Below are 20,490 nucleotides of genomic sequence, written 5' to 3'. Positions count from 1 at the left end.
CATGTTCAGCAGGGCTGGATGTCCAATCTAAATCCTCAAGGTAAAGAAATCTTGGTTCCTACCCCTCTCACCAGCGGCTGCGAGCCCCTAACCCCACCTCCACATCTTGACTAAGGCCCAAGCCCTCCTCTGGGCCCGGTGACTTGCTTTGTTTATACACTCACAGGGCATTTACCTAGGTCCATCTGGGTGAGTCAGCTGACAGGGGAGCAGGAACCACCCTTCCCAGAGCAGGAACCTGGCTGGGACAAGGGCCACCCGCTTCCAGACTCTCTTGGCAGTTACTGGCAGAGGACGCTCGGCAGCACCTGGCCGGCAGGTAAGAGCTGGGGCCCACATTACCCAGAATGAGGTTAGTGAGGCTTGGTCTTTTGCCGTCTGGCCAGTCCTGACCCTTCTGGGACCTCCCAGGTAGTTTTCTTTCAGGTGCCTCCCTCTGGGGGCGTAGTGTGAACGGGGGTCTCCTCTGACCCCTGCCCTGGGTCAGGTTTGACGGCTGAGTGATCTTTATCCAGACATCATGGGGGCCGCAGGCTCCTTGTAACCTCCTGTGGCAGCGCTCAGGAGATGCGGCCCACACCCTGCTCCTTGAAGGGGACCTTTGGAAGGCCAAGCAGAGTGGATTTCCACAGGGAACGGAGAGTATACGCCTCGGTTTCTGTTACGTCTCTGCCTGCAGTGGTTTCTACCCACTACCCTAAGTAGGCGAGGAAAAATCTGCTGGGGAACGCGGCCGGCGACTTGACCTCTCTCAGAACCGGCTTCCTCGTGTGGACACTGGAAGCATCCCCGGGAGCACTGACTGAGCTAATGGAACCAAGGGGGACAGTCTGTGCCCCGCACACCACAGAAAATGGAGCTTCAGGCGAGGCTGCTCTCGGGGGAGGACGCTGCACTGGCTGCTTACGTAGGGTGGTCCGAACTAATGAAAACAATTGTTTTTGTTTTTAAAGAGTTTTTCTCTGTTTTACATTTTCGATTTCCAAACTAGTAGCAATTCTCACACCACCATCACCATCACTGCTCCCTGGGGCTCCCTGTGTCCACCCTTGACCCTCTGGTCTGTTCTCCCAATGTTAGCCAAAGAGGAGGGGCTATTAAAATGTAAGTTGGGCCATGTCACTCTGCTGCTCAACGTTCTCCAGTGGCTCCCATCTCGGCAGAGTAAATGCCAAATGCTGGCTGTGGACCCCTGGGGACCTGGCCCGCTCACATCCTCTCCCACCTCCTCACCACTGCTCCCCCTCTGAACAAGACTCCAGTCTCATCGGCCAGATGGTCTCTAAACAAGAGGCACCCCCACCTCAGGGCCGCTGCAGTGGCTATGCCCTCAGCCCTGATGCTCTTCCCTACCCCTTTAGGCTTTTACACAAGCCACTCGTCACTCCTGACCCGCAGTGAGGCCCTTCTGGACCTCTTGACACTCTACCCTCCATCCTGCTTTATCTTTCTCCTGATGACTTCCCATCACCTAACACAGCAAACACACTTCTCTAACCAGCTAGAAAGACACCCTCAAGGACAGACTTTCCTCTTGCTCACTGCCTCAGTACCTAGAACAGCACAGGGGCTTAGGCGCTCAGTAAATGTCCTGAATGAACAGCTAACGATGACTGCATGCCCTTTAAGTGCTAGATACTGTGCTAAGTGAGCTCCATACATATCTTCTTTTTAAGGATCTTTAAATCTTCATGATAACTCTGTGATGCAAGTACTGTTACCCATATCACAAAGGAAGAGATGACACTCAAAAGGGACTTGTCCATGCTTGCTCTCACAAATTAGAGGCAGCAGTCTGAACCCAGTCCTGCCTGCCTACCACATCTTGTTCCTGCTTTGCCTCTCAGGGGCCTGCATTCGGAAGCATCTGCATTCCCCAAAGAAGTTCACAGCTTTTCTCCAGCAGGCAGTACAGCCCTGAAGAGAAGGGGGTATATGCTGGTGGCCTAGCAACAGCCTCTTCCTTTCTAACTCACCACATCACATCCCTGGGCTAATTTGGCCTTCCAGGAGCTATTCCTCTGACACTCTAACCCACGCTTCCCTCCCGCACACACTGTCTTCTGAAGGATGGATGAGTTGTCCACAGGAACAAGTAGGAGTCCCATAGTTTCAGCTCTTTGGAACAAGGTGTTCCAAAGGCGTGTTCTCATTCCAAAACCCAAAGATGGGAGCTGATGACCCCTTTCAGCCCTGCTGATCTCCAAGGACCTGACTGCTGGATTGCTGTGGGTAGTGTTACTGCTTTTATAAAAAAATACAGAGGTTCAGAGATGGAAATTCTGTGAAGTGCAAGGGAAAGGAAAATTCCTTTGAGAGAGATGGGTTATTTTCCTTTCACAGGAGCCAATTAATTGCAGGAAGCCAGCACTGAGCTGAGGGAACTCTTTCATTGTCAGATTGTAGGAAGCAGCCTTTTAATCTACCACATTAGGGCAGTGGTTTTTTTCTCCCTTTCTAGGCCCAGAGTTTCTCTTCAAAGGACTTTTTTGGGGCTTTCTCTTCCCTCTGTGTCTTGCTTTCCCATTCCTTTAAGAGTAACTGGATTCCTGCCCTGTGCCAGACACTGGGCTCAGCACTGGGGAGGGAAACAGGCAAATAAAAACACAGAGGAAATTCAATCCCAGGGAATGCAGAAGACCTTGCTCACAAGAAGTGCGTAATAAACATTAGTGGAATGAAGGATGAATAGGTGAATATGAGGTTCTGGGGTCTAGAGAAGGGAGGTCTGCCTAATTTTGTGAGTGTGTGTGGGTGTGGGGATTTGGGGGAAAGCTAAGAATTGGGGGAACAGGAGTTCACCAGATGAACGAGGGGGAGGGAGAAGGCGTGAATGTCATTCAAGACAGAGGGACAGGCACCTGAAAAGGCAGGGAGGCGTGAACTAGGAGTGTGAGTTCTAGTGTCAGCAGGCAGTCTGGAATGAATGAAATGTAGGGTGAGTGTGGAAAAGTGGGAAGGTGTGACTGCAGATGGTGCCAGGAGTCAGGTCATGGAGATCTGAATGCCAAGCTGAAGTTTAGAGATTTATCCTGAGGGCAAGAGCTGGGTAGGGCTTCAAGAGCAGGAGCTGAGGTTAACTCCCAGATTTCTGGCTCAGACCAGGGGGTGGACTTGGTAGGGCAGCTGTAGAGGGACAGCAATGCTAGGAAAAAAGGAGTTCAGTTTGAATAACCTGGGAGGTAGTAAAGATCTGGAAGGCAGCTGGACTCTTGGGTCTGGGCCTCCCTATGCCTGTAGTAGCACATTCCACACCCACTCCCTTCCTTCCTTCCTTCCTACAGAAGGCTTTCCTGGTCGCCGTAGCCTTTTGTCCTGCACTCCGTAAGCCAAACTGCCTGAATCCCTCATAAGGAGCAGTGGGTCCAATTCTGCTTTGGGAAGTGATCTGCCTGGCCAGGCACAAAACCCCTACTCTGGGTAGCGGGGCTCAATCACTCAGCTACTCTCAGGTAGGATCCCAGGGTGAATCTGCGTAGAGTGGGGGCGGGGCACTTGCAGCTAAGCACCTGGTCAGAAGTCGGGGCCAGGCAAAAAAAACAAAAACAAAAACAAAAACAAAACCCAGTGGGAGGGTCAGTGATGTCACAATGGGTAGGAACTGAAAGCGCTTCGGAAGCCTAACCGGGCGAGGGGGCTTCTATTCCAGGCACAGGCAGCGGGGAGCGCAGGCGTGTCTATACCCTCCTCCCCTCCCACAGCTGCCTTAGAAACAGAATCTTATCAGCCCGCAGGGAGCGGATCACCCGCACCCTCCCTCCTCTGGAAGCCGTAAATGGTCCTGTAGGGTCAGGGGCGTGGGGGGATACTCGCCCCTTTAAAGCTCGATTTGTTCCGCGCGGCCTCCAGTCCAGTAAAGAGGGGACAAGGGGCCCGATCGAGCCTCCCCATCCCTTACTCTGCTGCTTTACCTGACTTCTTTTTGTGGGTGGCGGCGCCAGCCATGGGCACCTGGAGAAAGCGAGAGGCCGGGTGGATTCTAGCAATCCAGCCAGCTACCAACCCGCCCGACGAGGAGGCCGCCATGTTTCACCCTGCTGCCGCGCGGCAACCTGGGAGCCATCCGTAGCAGCGCGCAGTCCTGGGTGGGTGGGACGCATGCGTTTTAGACGCCGCAGCGCGCCCTAGCGGCCTGGAGGGGACTCTGCGCAGGTGCTGTAGCCCAGAGCAACCGGGAGACGTCACTTCCGGCCGGGTTCCGAGCGAGGGGTGTGTCGGAGTGGGAGTAGTTGGCGATTTTTGAGCGGTGCGACAGAAAGGGAAACTGAGTCCTGGGGGTGAAGAACAGGCTCTACGGCCCGTGGGGCTTTCCCCGGCCCCCGCATTCGTGGACTTTGTGCCTGGTTGCGCAAAGCGAGAAAACTGAGGCTGTGGGAGGAGGCGGGTTCGTCGCGAACGGTGGTTCCGGGTGGTGAACCAGCATGATGCCCTGTCGTTATTATACAGGCGGAACACGGGCAATGAAAGTAATTTATAGTAGAAGAATATGCCCTTCACTTTGCAAAAGCTGAAACAGGATTACACCCAGATCGTGTTTGTACCTAACTCAAACTGAGTAAGTTTGGATTTAAGAGAAGACGGTATTCAACTGAATTTTGCCACCGTTTGTATTTGACGTCTCGAATCAAAGGCTAAGTATTTGTGTACAGGTGTGGAATTAGTACGACAGCCACAGTGCAGGCACAGATGGGCGCGTTCTGGTGACTCACCTGTGGTGAGAAGGATTGACACTGATTTTCCAGAATGGTGAACAAAACAAAGTATAACCTCCCTTGATTAACCTGGTAGATGCATGTTTGGATAACATATTGCATATTAAAACCAGGAAGTACTGTATTTGTATATGAAACAGGTTACAAGCAGGCTTTATGCCCACGTGAAGTTTTGGGAGGACAGTTTGTTGTGATGAACATTCTGCGTGTTCCAAGAAGTACAGATCTCTGTTCGCTGCTTCCTAAATGTTAGTAATGTCCCCCTCAGTCTTGTGACACCCAAAAATGCCCGCAGAAATTTCCAGTCTGTTCTTGGAAAACTACTGTTTTATTCAAATAACAATTTTTGCCACCGTGCATGTTTGCTGTTGTAGTGGGGAGGTGTAGTGTGTGGTCAACGGGACACAGCCCCTGCCTGCCCTTGTGAGGTGGGGTCCAGTATGAGAAAATACCCAGATGTCAATCCTATAATATGGTAAATAGCTTGACAGTAGAGAGCACAAGTCAGGGTTAGGAACACAAGAAGACCCAACCAACTAGCAGGGGGTCCTACGGCCTGAAAAAGGCAACCCAAGAAATAGCTTTTGAGCTAAACCTTCCAAAGAGCACCACGCAGGGAAAGGTGGTGTGCCAAGCAGATGGCCCAGGATGACTAAAATAGGTCCAGGGTCCCTGGTGCACAGTAGATACTCAAATGCTATGAGTGGATAGACAGGTGATTGAATGAGGCACGGCCTATTTGCTGGCTGGGAGCCATTCCCCACTAGATCATAAATGTTAAAAGGCAGGGGAATACCTGCTTCCTCATTCTGCCCAGAGCCCGAAACTGAGTTGGGACTCACCGAAGGTGGAGGTGGTGAAGGTCCCAGATACAGAGGAAGTGTGTGATCCTGGCCTGTGAGTGATTTCTGGGAAGTGGATTTCTGGTTCTGCTCTCCCAGAGGGAAGCCACTAAAAATATAACTGCTGTGCTGCTTCAGTGGTAGAAAAAGCAGGGCAGGGGTGGCCTCTCGTTTTCACATAAGCTCTTCATGCGTGGTCCTGGTAACAGGGCTTGCTCTTGGGGAATGGTACCTGCTGAGGACTGTCCCAAGAGAAAAATCTCCCAGAGTGTGTGCACAGTGGGGGAGGCCACAGGCAAAGGGGTTTATTCCCCCAGCTGGTCTACAGGAGGTCAGAGCCAGTCTTCCTCTCCCCCATGGGACAATCTCTGTCCTCTTGAGATGATCATTCCTGCCACAAAGACCAGACTAGGGCAAGGATCTGGAGCTGCCTGCCTCCAGGGCCAAGCAGGGGATTTAAATTGCTGGCCGGGTACTTTGGGAACCAAGAAAGCACAGGCGGCTTCATCTAAGAGGCTGGCTGCAACTCAGCCTGGACTGGGTATCGCTGTGCATGGCTCCTGTTCTTGCATTGCCAAATATTTTGACTTTTTATTTTTATTTTTATTTTTTTAAAGATTTTATTTATTTATTTGACAGAGAGAGACACAGCGAGAGAGGGAACACAAGCAGGGGGAGTGGGAGAGGGAGAAGCAGGCTTCCCGCAGAGCAGGGAGCCCGATGTGGGACTCGATCCCAGGACCCTGGGATCATGACCCGAGCCGAAGGCAGTCGCTTAACCAACTGAGCCACCCAGGCGCCCTATTTTGACTTTTTAAAATAAAAATTAGAAGAGAAGAATTTTTTTATTCCCAGACTTTAAAATGTTGACACTAATTCAAATTTGAAAAAACGAGAAACAAGACTGAGAGGTGAATGAAATACATTTGGGACCTCTGGTCCTTGTTTCCTTCCTAGGAAGGTGGGAGGCTATCAGAGCAGGTATACACAATAAAGGGGTGTCTGGAGTGGTCACAGAGAACTGAATGGGCTGCGCCAGGGGTGATGGGACTCCAGTCCTGCCCAGGTCCAGATCCTCTGGGCATCTCCCCTGAGTGACCCACAGGTGCCCAGGTCATCTTCATCCATCATTGCTCCTTCTCCTTCCTCTGCACCTGCTGCCTTCACCCCCCCCCCCCCCCCGCATACACACCATTCCTTCTAACTTGCCATCAAATCCCTTCTCTCTCACATCCCACCCATAACCCCCATGCTGTGGCAGATCGCCATCATCTTCCGGCCCCTCCCCTGGTGCCACAAAATCCTCCAGTGGTTCTTGCCTCCTCTTTTGTTCTCCAGATGGCAGGCAGTAGGCCCTTCTGCCTGAGCCTGGGATGTCTTACCCCTGCTTAGAGCCCCCTGGTGGCTCCCCACTGCTCTCAGTATCTAGCCCACATTCCCTAAAGTGGCCCACACAGACTTCTGATTCCTCCAGAGATTGGAACTGGTGGCTCACAGGCCAGATGCAAACAGGTTTAATTTGACCTTGGGAGAATTACATTCAAACTAGTGGCCTAATGCAATGTATTAGGTGGTCCTAGTTCATACATTCAAACTAGTGGCCTAAATGCAAAACCTAAGACACTGCATTTAATAAGATCAGAACTTTACAAGGAGAAGAGTGGAAGCCTAGGCTAAGATCAAGGCTGGAAATGGGTGGTATACAGTAGGAGCTCAAATACCCAGAGGTGAACAGGGGTGTGAGGGGTAGGGGAGAGATTCTAAATGCCCTGCTGCCTTTCTGTTGTAATTAAGACCCCACCTACTTAACACTGGACTGAATTCTGTGTAGTTGGGGGATGATGCTGTATGCATCCCTAACAAAGGCCAGGTATGTAGCAGGTACTCACTATGAACCTGCTGGATTGAATTTGGGTCTTGAGTCACCAGACCTTATAAGTCTGTCTGACCTTTGAAACATGGCAGGGAAGGACTTGATCCCTAGTCCTGCTCTTCCTGGCCAGCATGTCCTGGGTGGTCCCTGGGGTCTGGGGTCTAAAGCCCAGAGTCAGTTGAACAGATGGGGTAGAATTTTGCAAGGGTGGAGATCATGGGCTTGGGAATAAAACAGACTTGGGTTCAAACTCCACTCCCCCATCTCCAAAATGGGGATGATACCTTCCTGATTTCTTTCTCATCCTGAGAGTCCTGAGTGGCACACATGAACGAGAGGTAGACATCCATGCTTCCTCTCACCCCTCACCCCTTCTCACCCACTGTGCCTGTAGGGTGTTCCAAGGAGCAGCCATGTCCACCCTGTACCCATCTCTGGAGGACCTGAAGTTGGACCAAGCCATTCAGGTAAGCCACTAGGCATGTGTTAGCCTAGGCCACCTCGAGGGGCCTTTGTGATTGCCCCAGGGTAAGTAAGGGAGGATTGTCTTGGAAGGTGCTGGGTGTTGGGTCCCTGGGCATGCAGGTCACCACTGCAGGACCTGCTAGTGGACAGGTGTCCAGAGGTTAAGGCAGTGGAGTTACAGCAGGGATGGATAAGCCCAAACGGCAGACAGGCCTCTCATGTGCGTCCTAGCACTTCCTCTCTCCCAGTTCAGGTAGACTCCACTGTAGACAGGCTTCCAGAGTAAACCCCATGGGCGTGGCCTTTGGCCTGCTCATCCCCAGACACCCCTTTTTCCTTCCATTCATCTGTGGTTCCAGTGGGTTTTGAGAATTTGGGACTTCTTGACTGAGAATTTCATTGGGAGGTGGGCCTCAGTGTTCTGGCTGCCTCAGGTAGTAAGCGGGTCACGACGTTTGGTGGGTTGCAGGCTACGGAGAGAACCTTCCCCAGAAACATGGACGTGTGCAGAGGCCACCTTTACACACCTCCAGGGTTCATGGATACCCCACCTTAGGCCCGCCAGCATAACTAATGCCCTGATCCCCAGGGAGCCCCAGGCTCCAAGGGTTCTGGGGGTCCTGGCCACAGCTGACCAGTGCTCCTCACCTCTCCCAGGCCCAGGCCAGAGCTGCACCCAGAATGCCTGCCCTGCCAGTCTCCCAGTCTTCAGGTGAGTGAGCCAGTCGACAGGGTGGGGCGCTCCTGACTGACAGTGACCTCTTGTGGCCACTTCCAGCACAGCCTCTTGCCTGCCCCTGTGCTGTGGGCTTCCTGAACATTTTATCCCCACCAGAACCCTTTGACGGGGACCCCGAGGAAACTGTGGCTTAGTGAGAGCATTAACTCCCCTGATTTGGGGCTCCCTTCTGTGGCTGAGTGAGGAGTCCAAGCTGTTTGTGGTGGCCCCTTGAGTTGGTGGCAGTCTTGATTCAGGTCCTGTGGCAGCTAACTTGACCTCAGGCTCACTCTGTCCCTCCTTCCCTGCAGTGTCCTGGGAGCTGCCCTGGGGTCAGATGCCTGCCTCCTGTAGCCCCTGCAGCCCCTGTGTCCCAGGCTGCTCCTGGGGAGACCCCTGCCCCTCAGCCCTTCTGAGGAGAGAACCCACATCACCAGCGAGTGTTCCCTTGCATTCTCGGGGATAAACAACATCCCCAGGCCATGTTTCTTAATACAAATGAGTGACCACGGGAGCCAGGCAGGTGTGGCCAAGTTCACGCCCCTGAGTAACACCTTTCCTCTTCCTTCCGTTCCCTTCCCATCAGTTTTGTACCCAAGCCTGGCAGAATTGGAAAATTATATGGGTCTTTCCCTCTCCAGCCAAGAAGTCCAGCAGAACCTGCTTCAGATTCCAGAAGGTGCTAGTGTAGGTATTTGTCTCTTGCCTACTGTGGGCACAGAAAGTGCCAACTCTCCCTCCCTCTTTGTCTTGCCATTCGAGCAGACTGGAATCTCCTCTTCCCCAGCATGCCTGGGCTCTGTTTCTTCATGGCACTTTTCATTCTGAGCCATTGTTAAAAGTGCTGTGGGGTTTCCTGCAGACTTGGACACTGAAGGACCATTGCCTGACCTTTGACCTCTGGCTTCAGGCTGCTGGATGAGAAGGGAGGGCATTAAACCCAGCCTGAGCCTGGAGGCTTCTTTTTTTTTTTTGACTATTTTATTTTATTTTTTTATTATGTTATGTTAATCACCATACATTACATCATTAGTTTTTGATGTAGTGTTCCATGATTCATTGTTTGCCTATTGCTCTATGCACTACGTGCCCTCCTTGATACCCATCACCAGGCTAACCCATCCCCCCACCCCCCTCCCCTCTAGAACCCTCAGTTTGTTTCTCAGAGTCCATAGTCTCTCATGGTTCATCTCCCCATCCGGTTTCCCCCACTTCATTCTTCCCCTCCTCCTATCTTCTTCTTCTTTTTTTTTTTAACATATAATGTATTATTTGTTTCAGAGGTACAGATCTGTGATTCAACAGTCTTACACAATTCACAGCGCTCACCATAGCACATACCCTCCCCGATGTCTATCACCCAGCCACCCCATCCCTCCCACCCCCCACCACTCCAGCAACCCTCAGTTTGTTTCGTGAGATTAGGAATTCCTCATATCAGTGAGGTCTGATTGACTTATTTTGCTCAGCATAATACCCTCCAGTTCCATCCACATCGTTGCAAATGGCAAGATTTCATTCCTTTTGATGGCTGCATAATATTCCATTGTGTGTATGTATATATATATATACACACCACATCATCTTTATCCATTCATCTGTCAATGGACATCTTGAGCCTGGAGGCTTCTAATGAAGGAGCTGCCTGTGCCTTGAGAGCTTTGCATGGATGGCAGAGCCGAGACAGGGAGCAGCTTGTCACCCAGCTCTGGTCCCCAGATGAAGCGGCAATGCTTGCTTGATTCCTGTTTTCCATGGTTTTGGGGAGCAGGGGAAATCATGACACAGAAATGTTCCGTCCTCAAAATATGTTCATTTAGAGACCAGTCCCCACTCAAACCCCCTGCCAGTGGGCTCCAGCATCCCCGTGGACCATTGGTCAGTGGGCTTGTCTGCAATCCTGTCCCCACATGGGTGAAAATTGGTGGCAGGGCCCAGCTGCAGGTCTTGCTGAGGCTGCAGGGTCTTATGAAGTGAGGGGGGTGAGGATGAGAACTGCTTTAGCCACTGGCAAATGAGGGTCTCACAGGAGAAAGTTGACCAGGATGGGGACACATGGGGCCCTGGGGTGCTGCTCCACATTGCCCCCCCCATAGTCATGCTGTGAAATACAAACAAGAAGCCAAGGAAGTCGTGGGGTATGTACCTCACTTGTAAGCCCTTGACTGAATTCCTCTTTGTTCCAATAGTGAGGACATGAGTGCATTTCACCTTAACATTGATAAAAATATGGCAGATGAATTCATTTTTATAATTAAAAAATTTTATGTTTAGCTTTTTATTTTTAAATGATCATAGATTGCTGGGAGGTCCCAAAGATAGTACAGAGAAGGGTACAGAAGATTGTACCCTCCACCCAGTTTTCCCAGTGGTTCTGTGGGGGGTGGCTGCATAACTGTAGGGTAAGGAAAGCAAGCATTTTGCCTTGGTCCAGTGGGTGTCTGTAGTACTGTGTCACTTTGTCACCTGTATAGATAGACCCACGTAGGTACCAGTGTAACCAAGGCACAGATGAGTTCGTCACCACAGAGGTCTCCCTCAGGCTGGCCCTTCGCGATCATGCCCACCCTCTCCCCCTGACCTTCCCGAACCCCCTGGCCTCCACGAGTCTGTTTTCTGCCTCGATAATTTTGTTTCAGAATGTTATCTATGTGGAATCATACAGTGTTTTCAGATTGGCTTTTTCAACTCAGCATAATGCCCTTGCAATTTTTCTAGGTTGTTCACTCTATTAATAGCTTGTCCCATTTTATTTATTTATTTGTTTGTTTTTATTTCGTTTTGTTTTAATTCCACTATAGTTAACCTACAGTGTTATATCAGTTCAGTACAATACAGTGATTCAGCAATTCTATACATCACCTGGGGCTCATCGCAACAAGTGTATGCTTAATCCCCATCCCATTACCCCCACCTCCCACCCCCTCCCCAAGTTCATCCCGTTGTGTGGTATTCCATGGTATGGATGTACCGAGATTTGTTCAACCCACTGAGGGTCGTTTTCGTTGTTCCAGTTTGGGGCTATTACAAACTAAGTTATAGTGGATATTTGTGTACAGTTTTTTGTACGGACATAAGTTTTCATTTCTCTGGGATAAATGTCCAGGAGTGCAGTTGCTAGGTTGTATGATAAATGCATGTTTAAATTTTTAAAAGATACTGCCAAACTATTTTAAGAGTGGCTCTACCATTTTATTTTCCTGCCGGCAAAACATGCTGCTCTAGTTTCTTCCCATCCTCGCCAGCCCCTCACTAATGTTAGCTGTCATGATAAGTGTGTAGTGATGTCTCTTCACAGTCTCAGTTTGCATTTCCCCACTGGCTAGTGATGTTCAGCGTCTTGTCATGTGCTATTTAACAGCTGTAAATTCTTTTCAGTAAAATTCTCTTCATATGTTTTGTTCATTTTCTCAATGGATAGTTTGTTTTTTTTAAGTCAAGTTTTGAGAGTTCTTTATTCTAGAGTCCTTTGTCAGGTCTTTGTAAAAATTTTCTCCCAAGTGTAGCTTCTTTTTTCAACTTATTAAAAGGATCTCTGGCAGAGCAAAAGTTTTTAATTTTGATGAGGTTCCAATTTGTGGATCTTTTTTTCTTTTTCTTTTTTCTTTTTTTTTTTTGTGAATCAGGCTTTGCCGGCCTGTCTGAAGACATTTACACCAAGCCTGAAATCCTGAAGATTTTCTCCCTTATTTTTATCTAAAACCTATGTTTTACATTTTTAAAAAAGATTGTATTTATTTATTTATTTGAGAGAGAGAGAGAGAGAGTGCGCACGTGCGCGAGCAGGCAGGCAGAGGAGCCTAGGGAGAGGGAGATAATTTCCAGCCGTGAGCACAGAGCCCATTGTGGGGCTTGATCCCAGGACCCTAAGATCATGACACGAGCCGAAACCAAGAGTCAGATGCTTAACTGACTGAGCCACCCAGGCGCCCCATGTTTTACATTTAAATTTATGATGAAATTTGAGTTAGTTTTTGTATAAGGTGTGAAGCTTAGGTCAAGGTTCATATTTTTGTCTATGGATGTTCAACTGCTCCTATCCTCTTTGTTGAAAAGACTATTTCTTGTCCATCGAACTGCTCTGGCACCTCTTTTAAAAAGCAGTTGGCCCTACTTGTGTGAGGCTATTTTTCAAGTCTTTGTCCTATTTCATTGATCCATGTGTCTGTCTCTCCACTGTTACCAAACTGTAGCTAAATAATAAGTCTTGACATTTGGTGGAGTGATTCTTCCTGCTTTATTCTTTTTGTCAAAATAGGTTTAGCTATTCTACTTCCTTTGTCTTTTCATATAGAGTTTAGATTAACCTTGCCTATATCTACAAAACATCTTGTAAAGATTTTGATAGAAATTGCATTAAATCTTTATATCAATTTGGGGACAATTGACAGCTTTACTATGTTCTTCTAATCCATGAATAGAAAATACCTTTCCATTTTTTTTTAAAAAAGATTTTATTTATTTATTTGACAGAGAGAGACACAGCAAGAGAGGGAACACAAGCAGGGGGAGAGGGAGAAGCAGGCTTCCTGCTGAGGAGGGAGCCCGATGTGGGGCTCAATCCCAGGACCCTGGGATCACGACCTGAGCCAAAGGCAGACGCTTAACAACTGAACCGCCCAGGCTCCCCCCTTTCCATTTATTTGGATCTCCTTTGATATCTTTTTATCAGTCATTTTTTGTTTTTGTTTTCAGTATATAATTCCTACATATGTTTTGTTAGCTCTACTCCTATTTCTTATTTTTGAGTGATTATAGTTGGTAGTGTACTTTTAATTTCAGTTTCCGTGTGCATGCTGTTCGTGTATAAAAAGTACAGTTGATTTTTGTGTGTTGATCTTGTATCCTGTGACTTTGCTGAACTCACTTATTTAGTTTTAGGAGTTTATTTGTAGATTCCTGGGAATTTCCTAGTAGATCATCATATCATCGGCAAATATTTCTTTTCCAATCTGTATGCCTTTTATTTTCTTTTCTTGCCTTATTGCTCTGGCTAGTTATTCCAGTACCATATTTAATAGTAGTGGTGAGAGTGACATCCTAACTTGTTCTGGGCTTTAGGGGGAAAGCATTCATTTTTATACTTTTTGCTTACATTCTTTTCAAGACAAAAATTAAATCAAGTCCTTTTCCCCCCAATTGCTCCCTATTTGCTGCAAAATTTTATTTTTAGTTGGATTTCAAAGGGGTCTTCTCCTGATACCAACGTGCCTTGCAAAATGAGGATCCCTTTTCTGTATACCCATACTCTCTTGTCTCTCCTCATATTCCTAGCTGTTTTTCAGAGGCGTAGACTTTGATGCCCCCCAGTGGCTTCATGGAGCCATGTCCCCTAGCAGCCCCTGCAGAGAAGAGTATGGTCTGCGGATGGGATAGGGCCCAGGGACCACTGCATCCTTCTTTCCTCATCCTTATGAGGCCCCAGGGGCCAGCTGACCCCACCCTGGTGTCTGTCTGCAGATGGTGGGCTCTGGCTCCTCGCTGGGCCAGCTGGTGGCACCACTGTCTGGGAACAGCCTTGGCACACGGCGTGCGGAGATCAAGCCCGGGGTGCGTGAGATCCACCTGTGCAAGGATGAGCATGGCAAGACTGGGCTGCGGCTAAAGGCCATTGACCAGGTAGGGCTGGGGGCTGGGCAGGAGAGTAGGGGGCATTTCCCACACACATCTCCCACCAGCCTGGGAGGGGGCAGTGTGGGCCCTGTCCACAGTAAGGAAGGTGCAGAGCAGGCAGGTGAGCCGAGGCCTACCCAATCTCAAGCCCAAGCTCTTCCTCTCAATCTCCCTCCCCCAGGGCCTCAGGGCTGGTGCTGGGTTCCAGCAATAGGGACCATCCACCTACCCTTCCTGGGCTCCAACTACTCAGAGCCTCCCTTCCCCCCTGCCCTCCATCAGAGGGATCTGGCTTCCAGGCAGCTGTCTGTAGACAGTGGAAGCCAGGGGCGCCAATGCCATTGTAAGAAGCCAGGCAGTCCGGGGGCTGGGGGTGCAGCCTCCAGCCAGGGTTGAAAGCCTGACTCAGCTGCTCCCTGGCTATGTGGCTATTTCCCTCCCCAGGGAAATGGGGTAACTGCTGTCCTGCCCACACAGAACTGTAGCTCCTAGATGATCAGGAGCACAGCCACAGGAGGGACCTGGGCTCAGAGTGGGCTGCGGAGCTGACGGTGGGTCCTCCTCCAGGGGCTCTTCGTGCAGCTGGTGAAGGCCAACAGCCCTGCGTCTCTTGTGGGGCTGCACTTCGGGGATCAGATCCTGCAGATCGACGGGCGTGACTGTGCCGGGTGGAGCACGGACAGAGCCCATCGGGTGCTGAAGAGGGCGTCGGCCGAGAAGATCGTCATGGTCGCTCGGGACAGGTGGGTAGCCGGGCCCCCAGAGCCTCCCTGTCTGGCCCCAGCCACGTCCCAGGCCCAGCTCACTGTCTCTCCCCGCCAGGCCCTTCCAGCGGACCATCACCATGCACAAGGATAGCATGGGCCACATCGGCTTTGTCATCAAGAAGGGGAAGGTCATCTCTGTGGTCCAAGGGAGTTCTGCGGCCTGCAACGGGCTCCTCACCAACCACACCATGTGCGAGGTGAACGGGCAGAACGTCATTGGGCTGAAGGTAGGCCAGCGATTGTGCCCTGGCCCGGGGGCTGCAGTGGCTGAGAGCTTGCTGGGTGGACGGAAGGTTCATGTCTGCAGGCGAGCTGCTGTCCCCATCCGAGCCTCAGGTCCCTCATCCTCCAGTTGCTGTGGGGGCTCACTAAGATGAGGTAGGTAGAGCTCTGAGCACAGTGCCAAGCCCGTGGTAAGTGCTCAGTAAATATGAGCTACTGTCACCAACGTGTGGAGGCCAGACGAGAGGCGAGGAGGGGGTGAGGGCAGGCGGCAGGACAGGGCGCCGGGGGAGGGGCAGCTGACTGCGTGGACGCTCCATCCTCGGCGCGGCGCTTCTGTCTGCATGTGGGCTCACGGTCCGTAGTGGAATATTTGAGAACATTGCTGCTCAGAAACATACTTCTGACCTCTGTTCATCTTTTGAGGGGGTGTGTGTGTGGTGAGTTTTATTTATTATTTTTTTATTTTTTAAAGATTTTATTTATTTACTTGAGAGAGAGAATGAGATAGAAACAGAGAGCATGAGAGGGGGGAGGGTCAGAGGGAGAAGCAGACTCCCCGCCGAGCAGGGAGCCCGATGCGGGACTCGATCCCGGGACTCCAGGATCATGACCTGAGCTGAAGGCAGTCGCTTAACCAACTGAGCCACCCAGGCGCCCGAGTTTTATTTTTTAAAGCAAGAAAGAATAAGGGGCCCAGGGTCTAGTGGATCCTGACCGAGGGGTGGGCGCCTTCAGGGACCAGGGATGATGAGTCATGTGGCTTTTGGTCCCTGAACAGGTGAAAGTGGTTTGATCCTGACTCGCTGCCTCCAGGACCGAGAGCAGGGCTCCCCTGACCGACACGGCCTGGGCAGTGGCATCTCGTTCCGCAGCTGGCACAGGCTTCGAAGCCACTTCTCCACCCCTATTGAGGGCCATCACCAAGCCATTCCTGCCCCATAGCTGCTTCCCATGCTCGGCAGTCTCCCCACCTTCGTTGGAGGCTGGCTCTGGGGGCTCATGAGCATTGTGATCAGGAAGTTCTTCCTGGCGGGTGTCTAAGATCTCTACCCCTGGATTTCTCCCCCCACCCAGGGCTCAGGCATGACCATCCAAAGGGAGCCCTTTATCCCTAAACAGTTGACTCCGCCAGTACGGATTCTGAGTCGCCGTCTCTCTCTGGATCTAGCAAATCCACTCCTTTCAAAGCATTCCAGTTCTTTGATCTTAACTCTTCCAGAGGGCAGTCGTGCTACAATGTGCTGCAGAGTCTCTCTTCCTCCCCGAAGGCTCGGGGCATCGTGATGAACTTGTCCGTTATCCTGGCAAACCGTGGTGCTTCGAGCCTCTGAGGACAGGGGCTCTCCCTTTCCTGAATGGCCCCACATAGCTGTGCTTTGTGAGATGGGTTGTCTCCTGAAAGCGGATCCATTCCCACCCCGTGGCTGTCACTAGGCCCATCTAGCTTGTCTTTGCTGCTTGTCCCGCAACAACTGAGTGCATAAGCAGGTTAGATATATGTGGACAGTCCCTAGTCTCTGAGTAAGGGCCGGAAGCTCTTGTGTGGCCATGCCTCAGAGTTTGGTCTATTTGGCCCAGTTTGCGTAAAGCCTTGTCCTTTCTTGTTCTCCCCCTGGTCTGAATGGCATTCGCAGACCTTCCTCTCTTTACTGGGCAGCAAGGTGTAAGACGAAGAGGGCCCATGAGGGCTCTGCTGGGCTGGCGGCCAACAGGAGCCCAGTGGGTGGGTGGCTGCACCTGATGGCCCCCACTGCATGATAATTTTCCCTGTGCTTTGGGGCCAGAGCCTGAGGGTGACTGACTCCCACAGACAGGCCTTCAGGGGGAGGGAGGGGAGGGGCGTGCCCGCTTTTCCTGCAGAGATCCTCAGGTCAGGGGACTTATGCTCTAGCTCAAGCACGGCTGCTCCCGGGTTTCTGCCCGAGACCCCCACCTGATGGCAGCAGGGTCCTCTAGCGGGGGGCCGTGCTGACTGCTCCCCTCACTGCAGAGGTGCCTCGGAGTCGCCCCTGGCCCCAGGGTGACCGCTTACTCACCTCCTCTCCAGGACAAAGAAGTCACAGAGATTCTGGCCATGGCCAGGAACGTTGTCACCTTGACCGTCATCCCCACCGTGATCTACGAGCACATGGTCAAAAAGTAAGGCTGCCCCCCTCCTGCCTTCCCCCTCACCTCCCCACCTCCCACCACACCAGCCTCCTCCCTCCTCTGCCCTCCCTTCCCAGGGGCAGGTGGCTGGTGGCTCCCAGTGGGAGCCCTGAAAGCCTTAGAAGTGGAAATGAAGGCCCCCTGGGGATTTGCTGGCTAGTGGGGAGGAGAACCTGCTGCCAGTTTTGGTGACTGTCCTTGTTGCTGTATCTAGGTTGTCCCCGACCCTGCTCCACCACGCCATGGACCACTCGATCCCAGATGTCTGAAGCCAGAGGAGGGCCGTTCAGCCGGCCCACCCTCCCACCATCCTGCAGGAAAGGGCAGAGTCGTCTGAGGACAGGTGTGGGGGGAGGCTGGCTGACTGGGGCGGGGCTGTCCTGAGGGGGCGCACGCAGACCTCCTCGGAGCCTCAGACTCGGAGCTGCACTGGGGCCCAGTGACTCTCTGTGCGGTTGAAATGGGTTGAAATGTGGGGCACGTAGGCAAGCCGGCCAAACACTTCTTAAAGTTGCAGCTGGGTCCCTTGCAAGACTTTTGCTGCCTCTACCAGAAAAACAGTTTGACGTTTTGAGAGAACACGACCTCGTTCTTTGTGAGAATTTTTTCTTTTCCCCTTGCTTGCTGTGTGTCACAAACTGTACGTAGTTACAATCCTTTACTTCTTTTGAATAAAGATTTGCTTTTAAATACAAGCCCTTCTTCAAAAGTAATTGAAAATTCCAGAAACCTTGGTCCCATGATATGCCAGGCCTGGTTTTCTTCTAAGCAGTGGTGACACATGGTCTCTGAGAGCAGAGATTTGGCTCGGCCACCATCACGTACTGCCTGCAGGGGTGACTGGAGGTGCAGGGACTGGAGAGGGGGAGCCGTAGGGACTCTGGAGGAGGGACACTGGCTTTGGAGCACCCCTGCTTAACCTGCTTCTGCATCTGCAGAGCAGATAAGGGGTCCACGTCAGGGGTGCCGGAGGGGATGAGGTGCGCTTACAGGCCCCAGCAGGGCTAACCCGCAGTGGGGATCTTCTAGATCCTAGATCCTTTGTGTGACCCAGGAGGGGGGTGACCCTCAGCTGCTGGGACAGGCGCATGGCAACGCTGAGCCAGCATGCGGCTCTCTGGTTCCCGCAACCTCAGAAAGGATCTCTTTCCCCTCAGCCCTTCCCTGTGTGTTCACTGTGCCTCCCAGCTTGGCAGGGATGGTTTGAGCCCCCTGCCTCGCTCCTCGGGGTGGAGGGGAAACATGATATAAAGAAAACAGGCCCAGGGTCTTGCTGTGTTTTCATGCTTTAATTCAGAGCTGTCTGCTGTGGGTACAACTCTGTCTGAACAGGACAAAGGAGACAAAATGAAGACCCTCCCCACCTTCCATCTTCCCGTATCCCCTGAATTCTCCATCGAGGGGATGGCCCAATGGGAGAGTATGCTGTGACTTCTTGGTACTGGCCCCCTAGGTCAGAGAAGGAGGTCCTGAGTTCCCTGGGCTCAGGCCCTCAGTAGACCCTTGTCCCAGAACTTCGTGGATGCCCGCCCCTCCCCAAGCGCTGTCTGACACCCTGGTGCTAGCGATGCCTGGGAAGGCTGTTCAGTGAAAAGCTAAGTTATCCCCTTGGGAGATGCTCAGAATAAACTCCGCTGGAGGCCAGCTCTCGGGGCAGAGTCGCAGCCCCGGCTCTGATTCTGCCTGAGCCCGGAGCAGGAGCAGCAGAGAGGCCCAGACCCAGGCCCTCCAACTAAGCAGAAGCCACTTCTGGCCGCCGGGCTCCAAGGGACCAGCGGTTCAGTAGGTGGTTCCTGGGGAAATGTCCTTTAGGATCGAATCAGTGCCAGCCGGAGGCCAGGGGGGGGCAGGGGAGGTACCCCGAGGATTTCTGCGCCAGGAGCCGAGGGCAGGAGGGCAAGGCCATGGCCCAGCAGGAGGAGGTATTAAACAAGAAAGTAAAGGGGGAGCTTTGGAGGAGGAGCACTGCGCGGGCGGCCCCCCGGCCCTGGCCTTGCCCTCCTGCCCCACACTCCGTGGCCCACGGCGCCAGGGCCGGGAGCCAGCAGGCCGCGGTAGCCCCGTGCTCGGAGCTGCGCGCGCAGCGCTGCCCCCCTTGCAGAGATGCGGCTATTGAGCACGCGCGCGCGTGTGCACCAGGGCCCGGGCCACCGGCCCGCGTGCTCGCAGGGTCCGTTCTGGGCCCCGGCGCAGAGCCACCGCCTCCACTGACCCGAGGAGGACAAGCCCGTTGAAGGCTCCAAGAGAGAAGACCCTCGACGCTGTGGGCGAGGGCCCCGCAACCCAGAGCGGCGGCCCCACTCACCTCAGGCGCGGCCCTTCAGCGGGGCGTCCTCCGGCGGGACGGAGCGGCTGCGGCGCCGACCACGTCCACCGAAACACAAGACACGACAGGAAGGCCACAGATAGCAAGACACAGACAGGAGCAGAGGGGCTGCGCGGCTCGACTGAATTCCAGTGTGAAAAATACATAGATTTCATGTTGTCAAATGGAGTCATACATTTATTTTCTCGGCAAAGCTTGGGCTACTTCTAAGGAGACACTAGGCAGCTTCGCGAGTACACGGCACAGGAGGCTGGGTCCACGGCCAGGCCCGGCTGGCTTTGGATTGGGTTTGTCCACTGCCCCCCCGTGTCCCGACCCCAGCGTCTGTGGGGCAGCCCCAGCCAGGCCCCAGGAGTTCGGGTCTGGTTTGGCTGGGGTGGGGGAGCTCCACTAAGGATGGCTGGTCTGTCTGAGGCCCCAACCGGTGGGGGGAGCCTTGGACGCACAAAGTGTGTGGCAGAGGGGGCTATCGCCCCCATGGCTGAGCTGGCTGCCCACTCCCAGTGCATGCAGGTGCCCCCCCTTGAGTGGAGGGCGCAGAGAGGAAAGGTGGGCCCCCTAAGTCAGGCAGCGGCTGTCAGAGCAGCGGGGGTGGGCGAGCAACCTGGGCAGAGAACCAGAGTGGCCCCAGGGCCAGAGGGATGAGTGAGACACGGGGTCCCACCAACCCACCCCAGATGTGGGGCCTAACCTCTGAAGAGTGGGAGGGGCCACCAGATGGGTGTAAGCCCCACAAGGGAGAAGGAGTGCGTTTACTCTGTCAAATAATAGTGGTGGTAAAATGTCAGCAGCTTTGCTGGG

At 52.5% G+C, this 20,490-nt stretch overlaps 1 protein-coding gene across 1 annotated transcript; it reads left to right on the top strand.

Moving 5' to 3' along the window:
• The first annotated feature begins 265 nt into the window (after window positions 1-265).
• On the top strand, window positions 266-18,012 carry SDCBP2 (syndecan binding protein 2). The gene is made up of 9 exons (XM_021689033.2): window positions 266-319; window positions 7,822-7,894; window positions 8,550-8,604; window positions 9,197-9,297; window positions 14,071-14,229; window positions 14,791-14,966; window positions 15,046-15,217; window positions 17,263-17,354; window positions 17,578-18,012. Exons 2-9 carry the CDS (start codon window positions 7,841-7,843, stop codon window positions 17,630-17,632), a joined length of 864 nt encoding a protein of 287 aa, XP_021544708.1. The 5' UTR covers window positions 266-319; window positions 7,822-7,840; the 3' UTR covers window positions 17,633-18,012.
• Window positions 18,013-20,490: the final 2,478 nt, after the last annotated feature.

Source organism: Neomonachus schauinslandi, chromosome 10, assembly GCF_002201575.2.
Source record: "Neomonachus schauinslandi chromosome 10, ASM220157v2, whole genome shotgun sequence".
Classification (NCBI taxonomy): domain Eukaryota; kingdom Metazoa; phylum Chordata; class Mammalia; order Carnivora; family Phocidae; genus Neomonachus; species Neomonachus schauinslandi.
Note: the sequence above shows the minus strand (reverse complement) of the source record. Positions and strands in the feature narration are given on the sequence as shown.

Coding starts and splice junctions, on each gene's coding strand:
- SDCBP2 (XM_021689033.2), top strand. CDS start 7,841: ATGTCCACCCTGTACCCATCTCTGGAGGACCTGAAGTTGGACCAAGCC. Junction 8,605..9,196: donor GCCAGTCTCCCAGTCTTCAG/GTGAGTGAGCCA, acceptor CCTTCCCATCAG/TTTTGTACCCAAGCCTGGCA. Junction 15,218..17,262: donor AGAACGTCATTGGGCTGAAG/GTAGGCCAGCGA, acceptor CCTCCTCTCCAG/GACAAAGAAGTCACAGAGAT.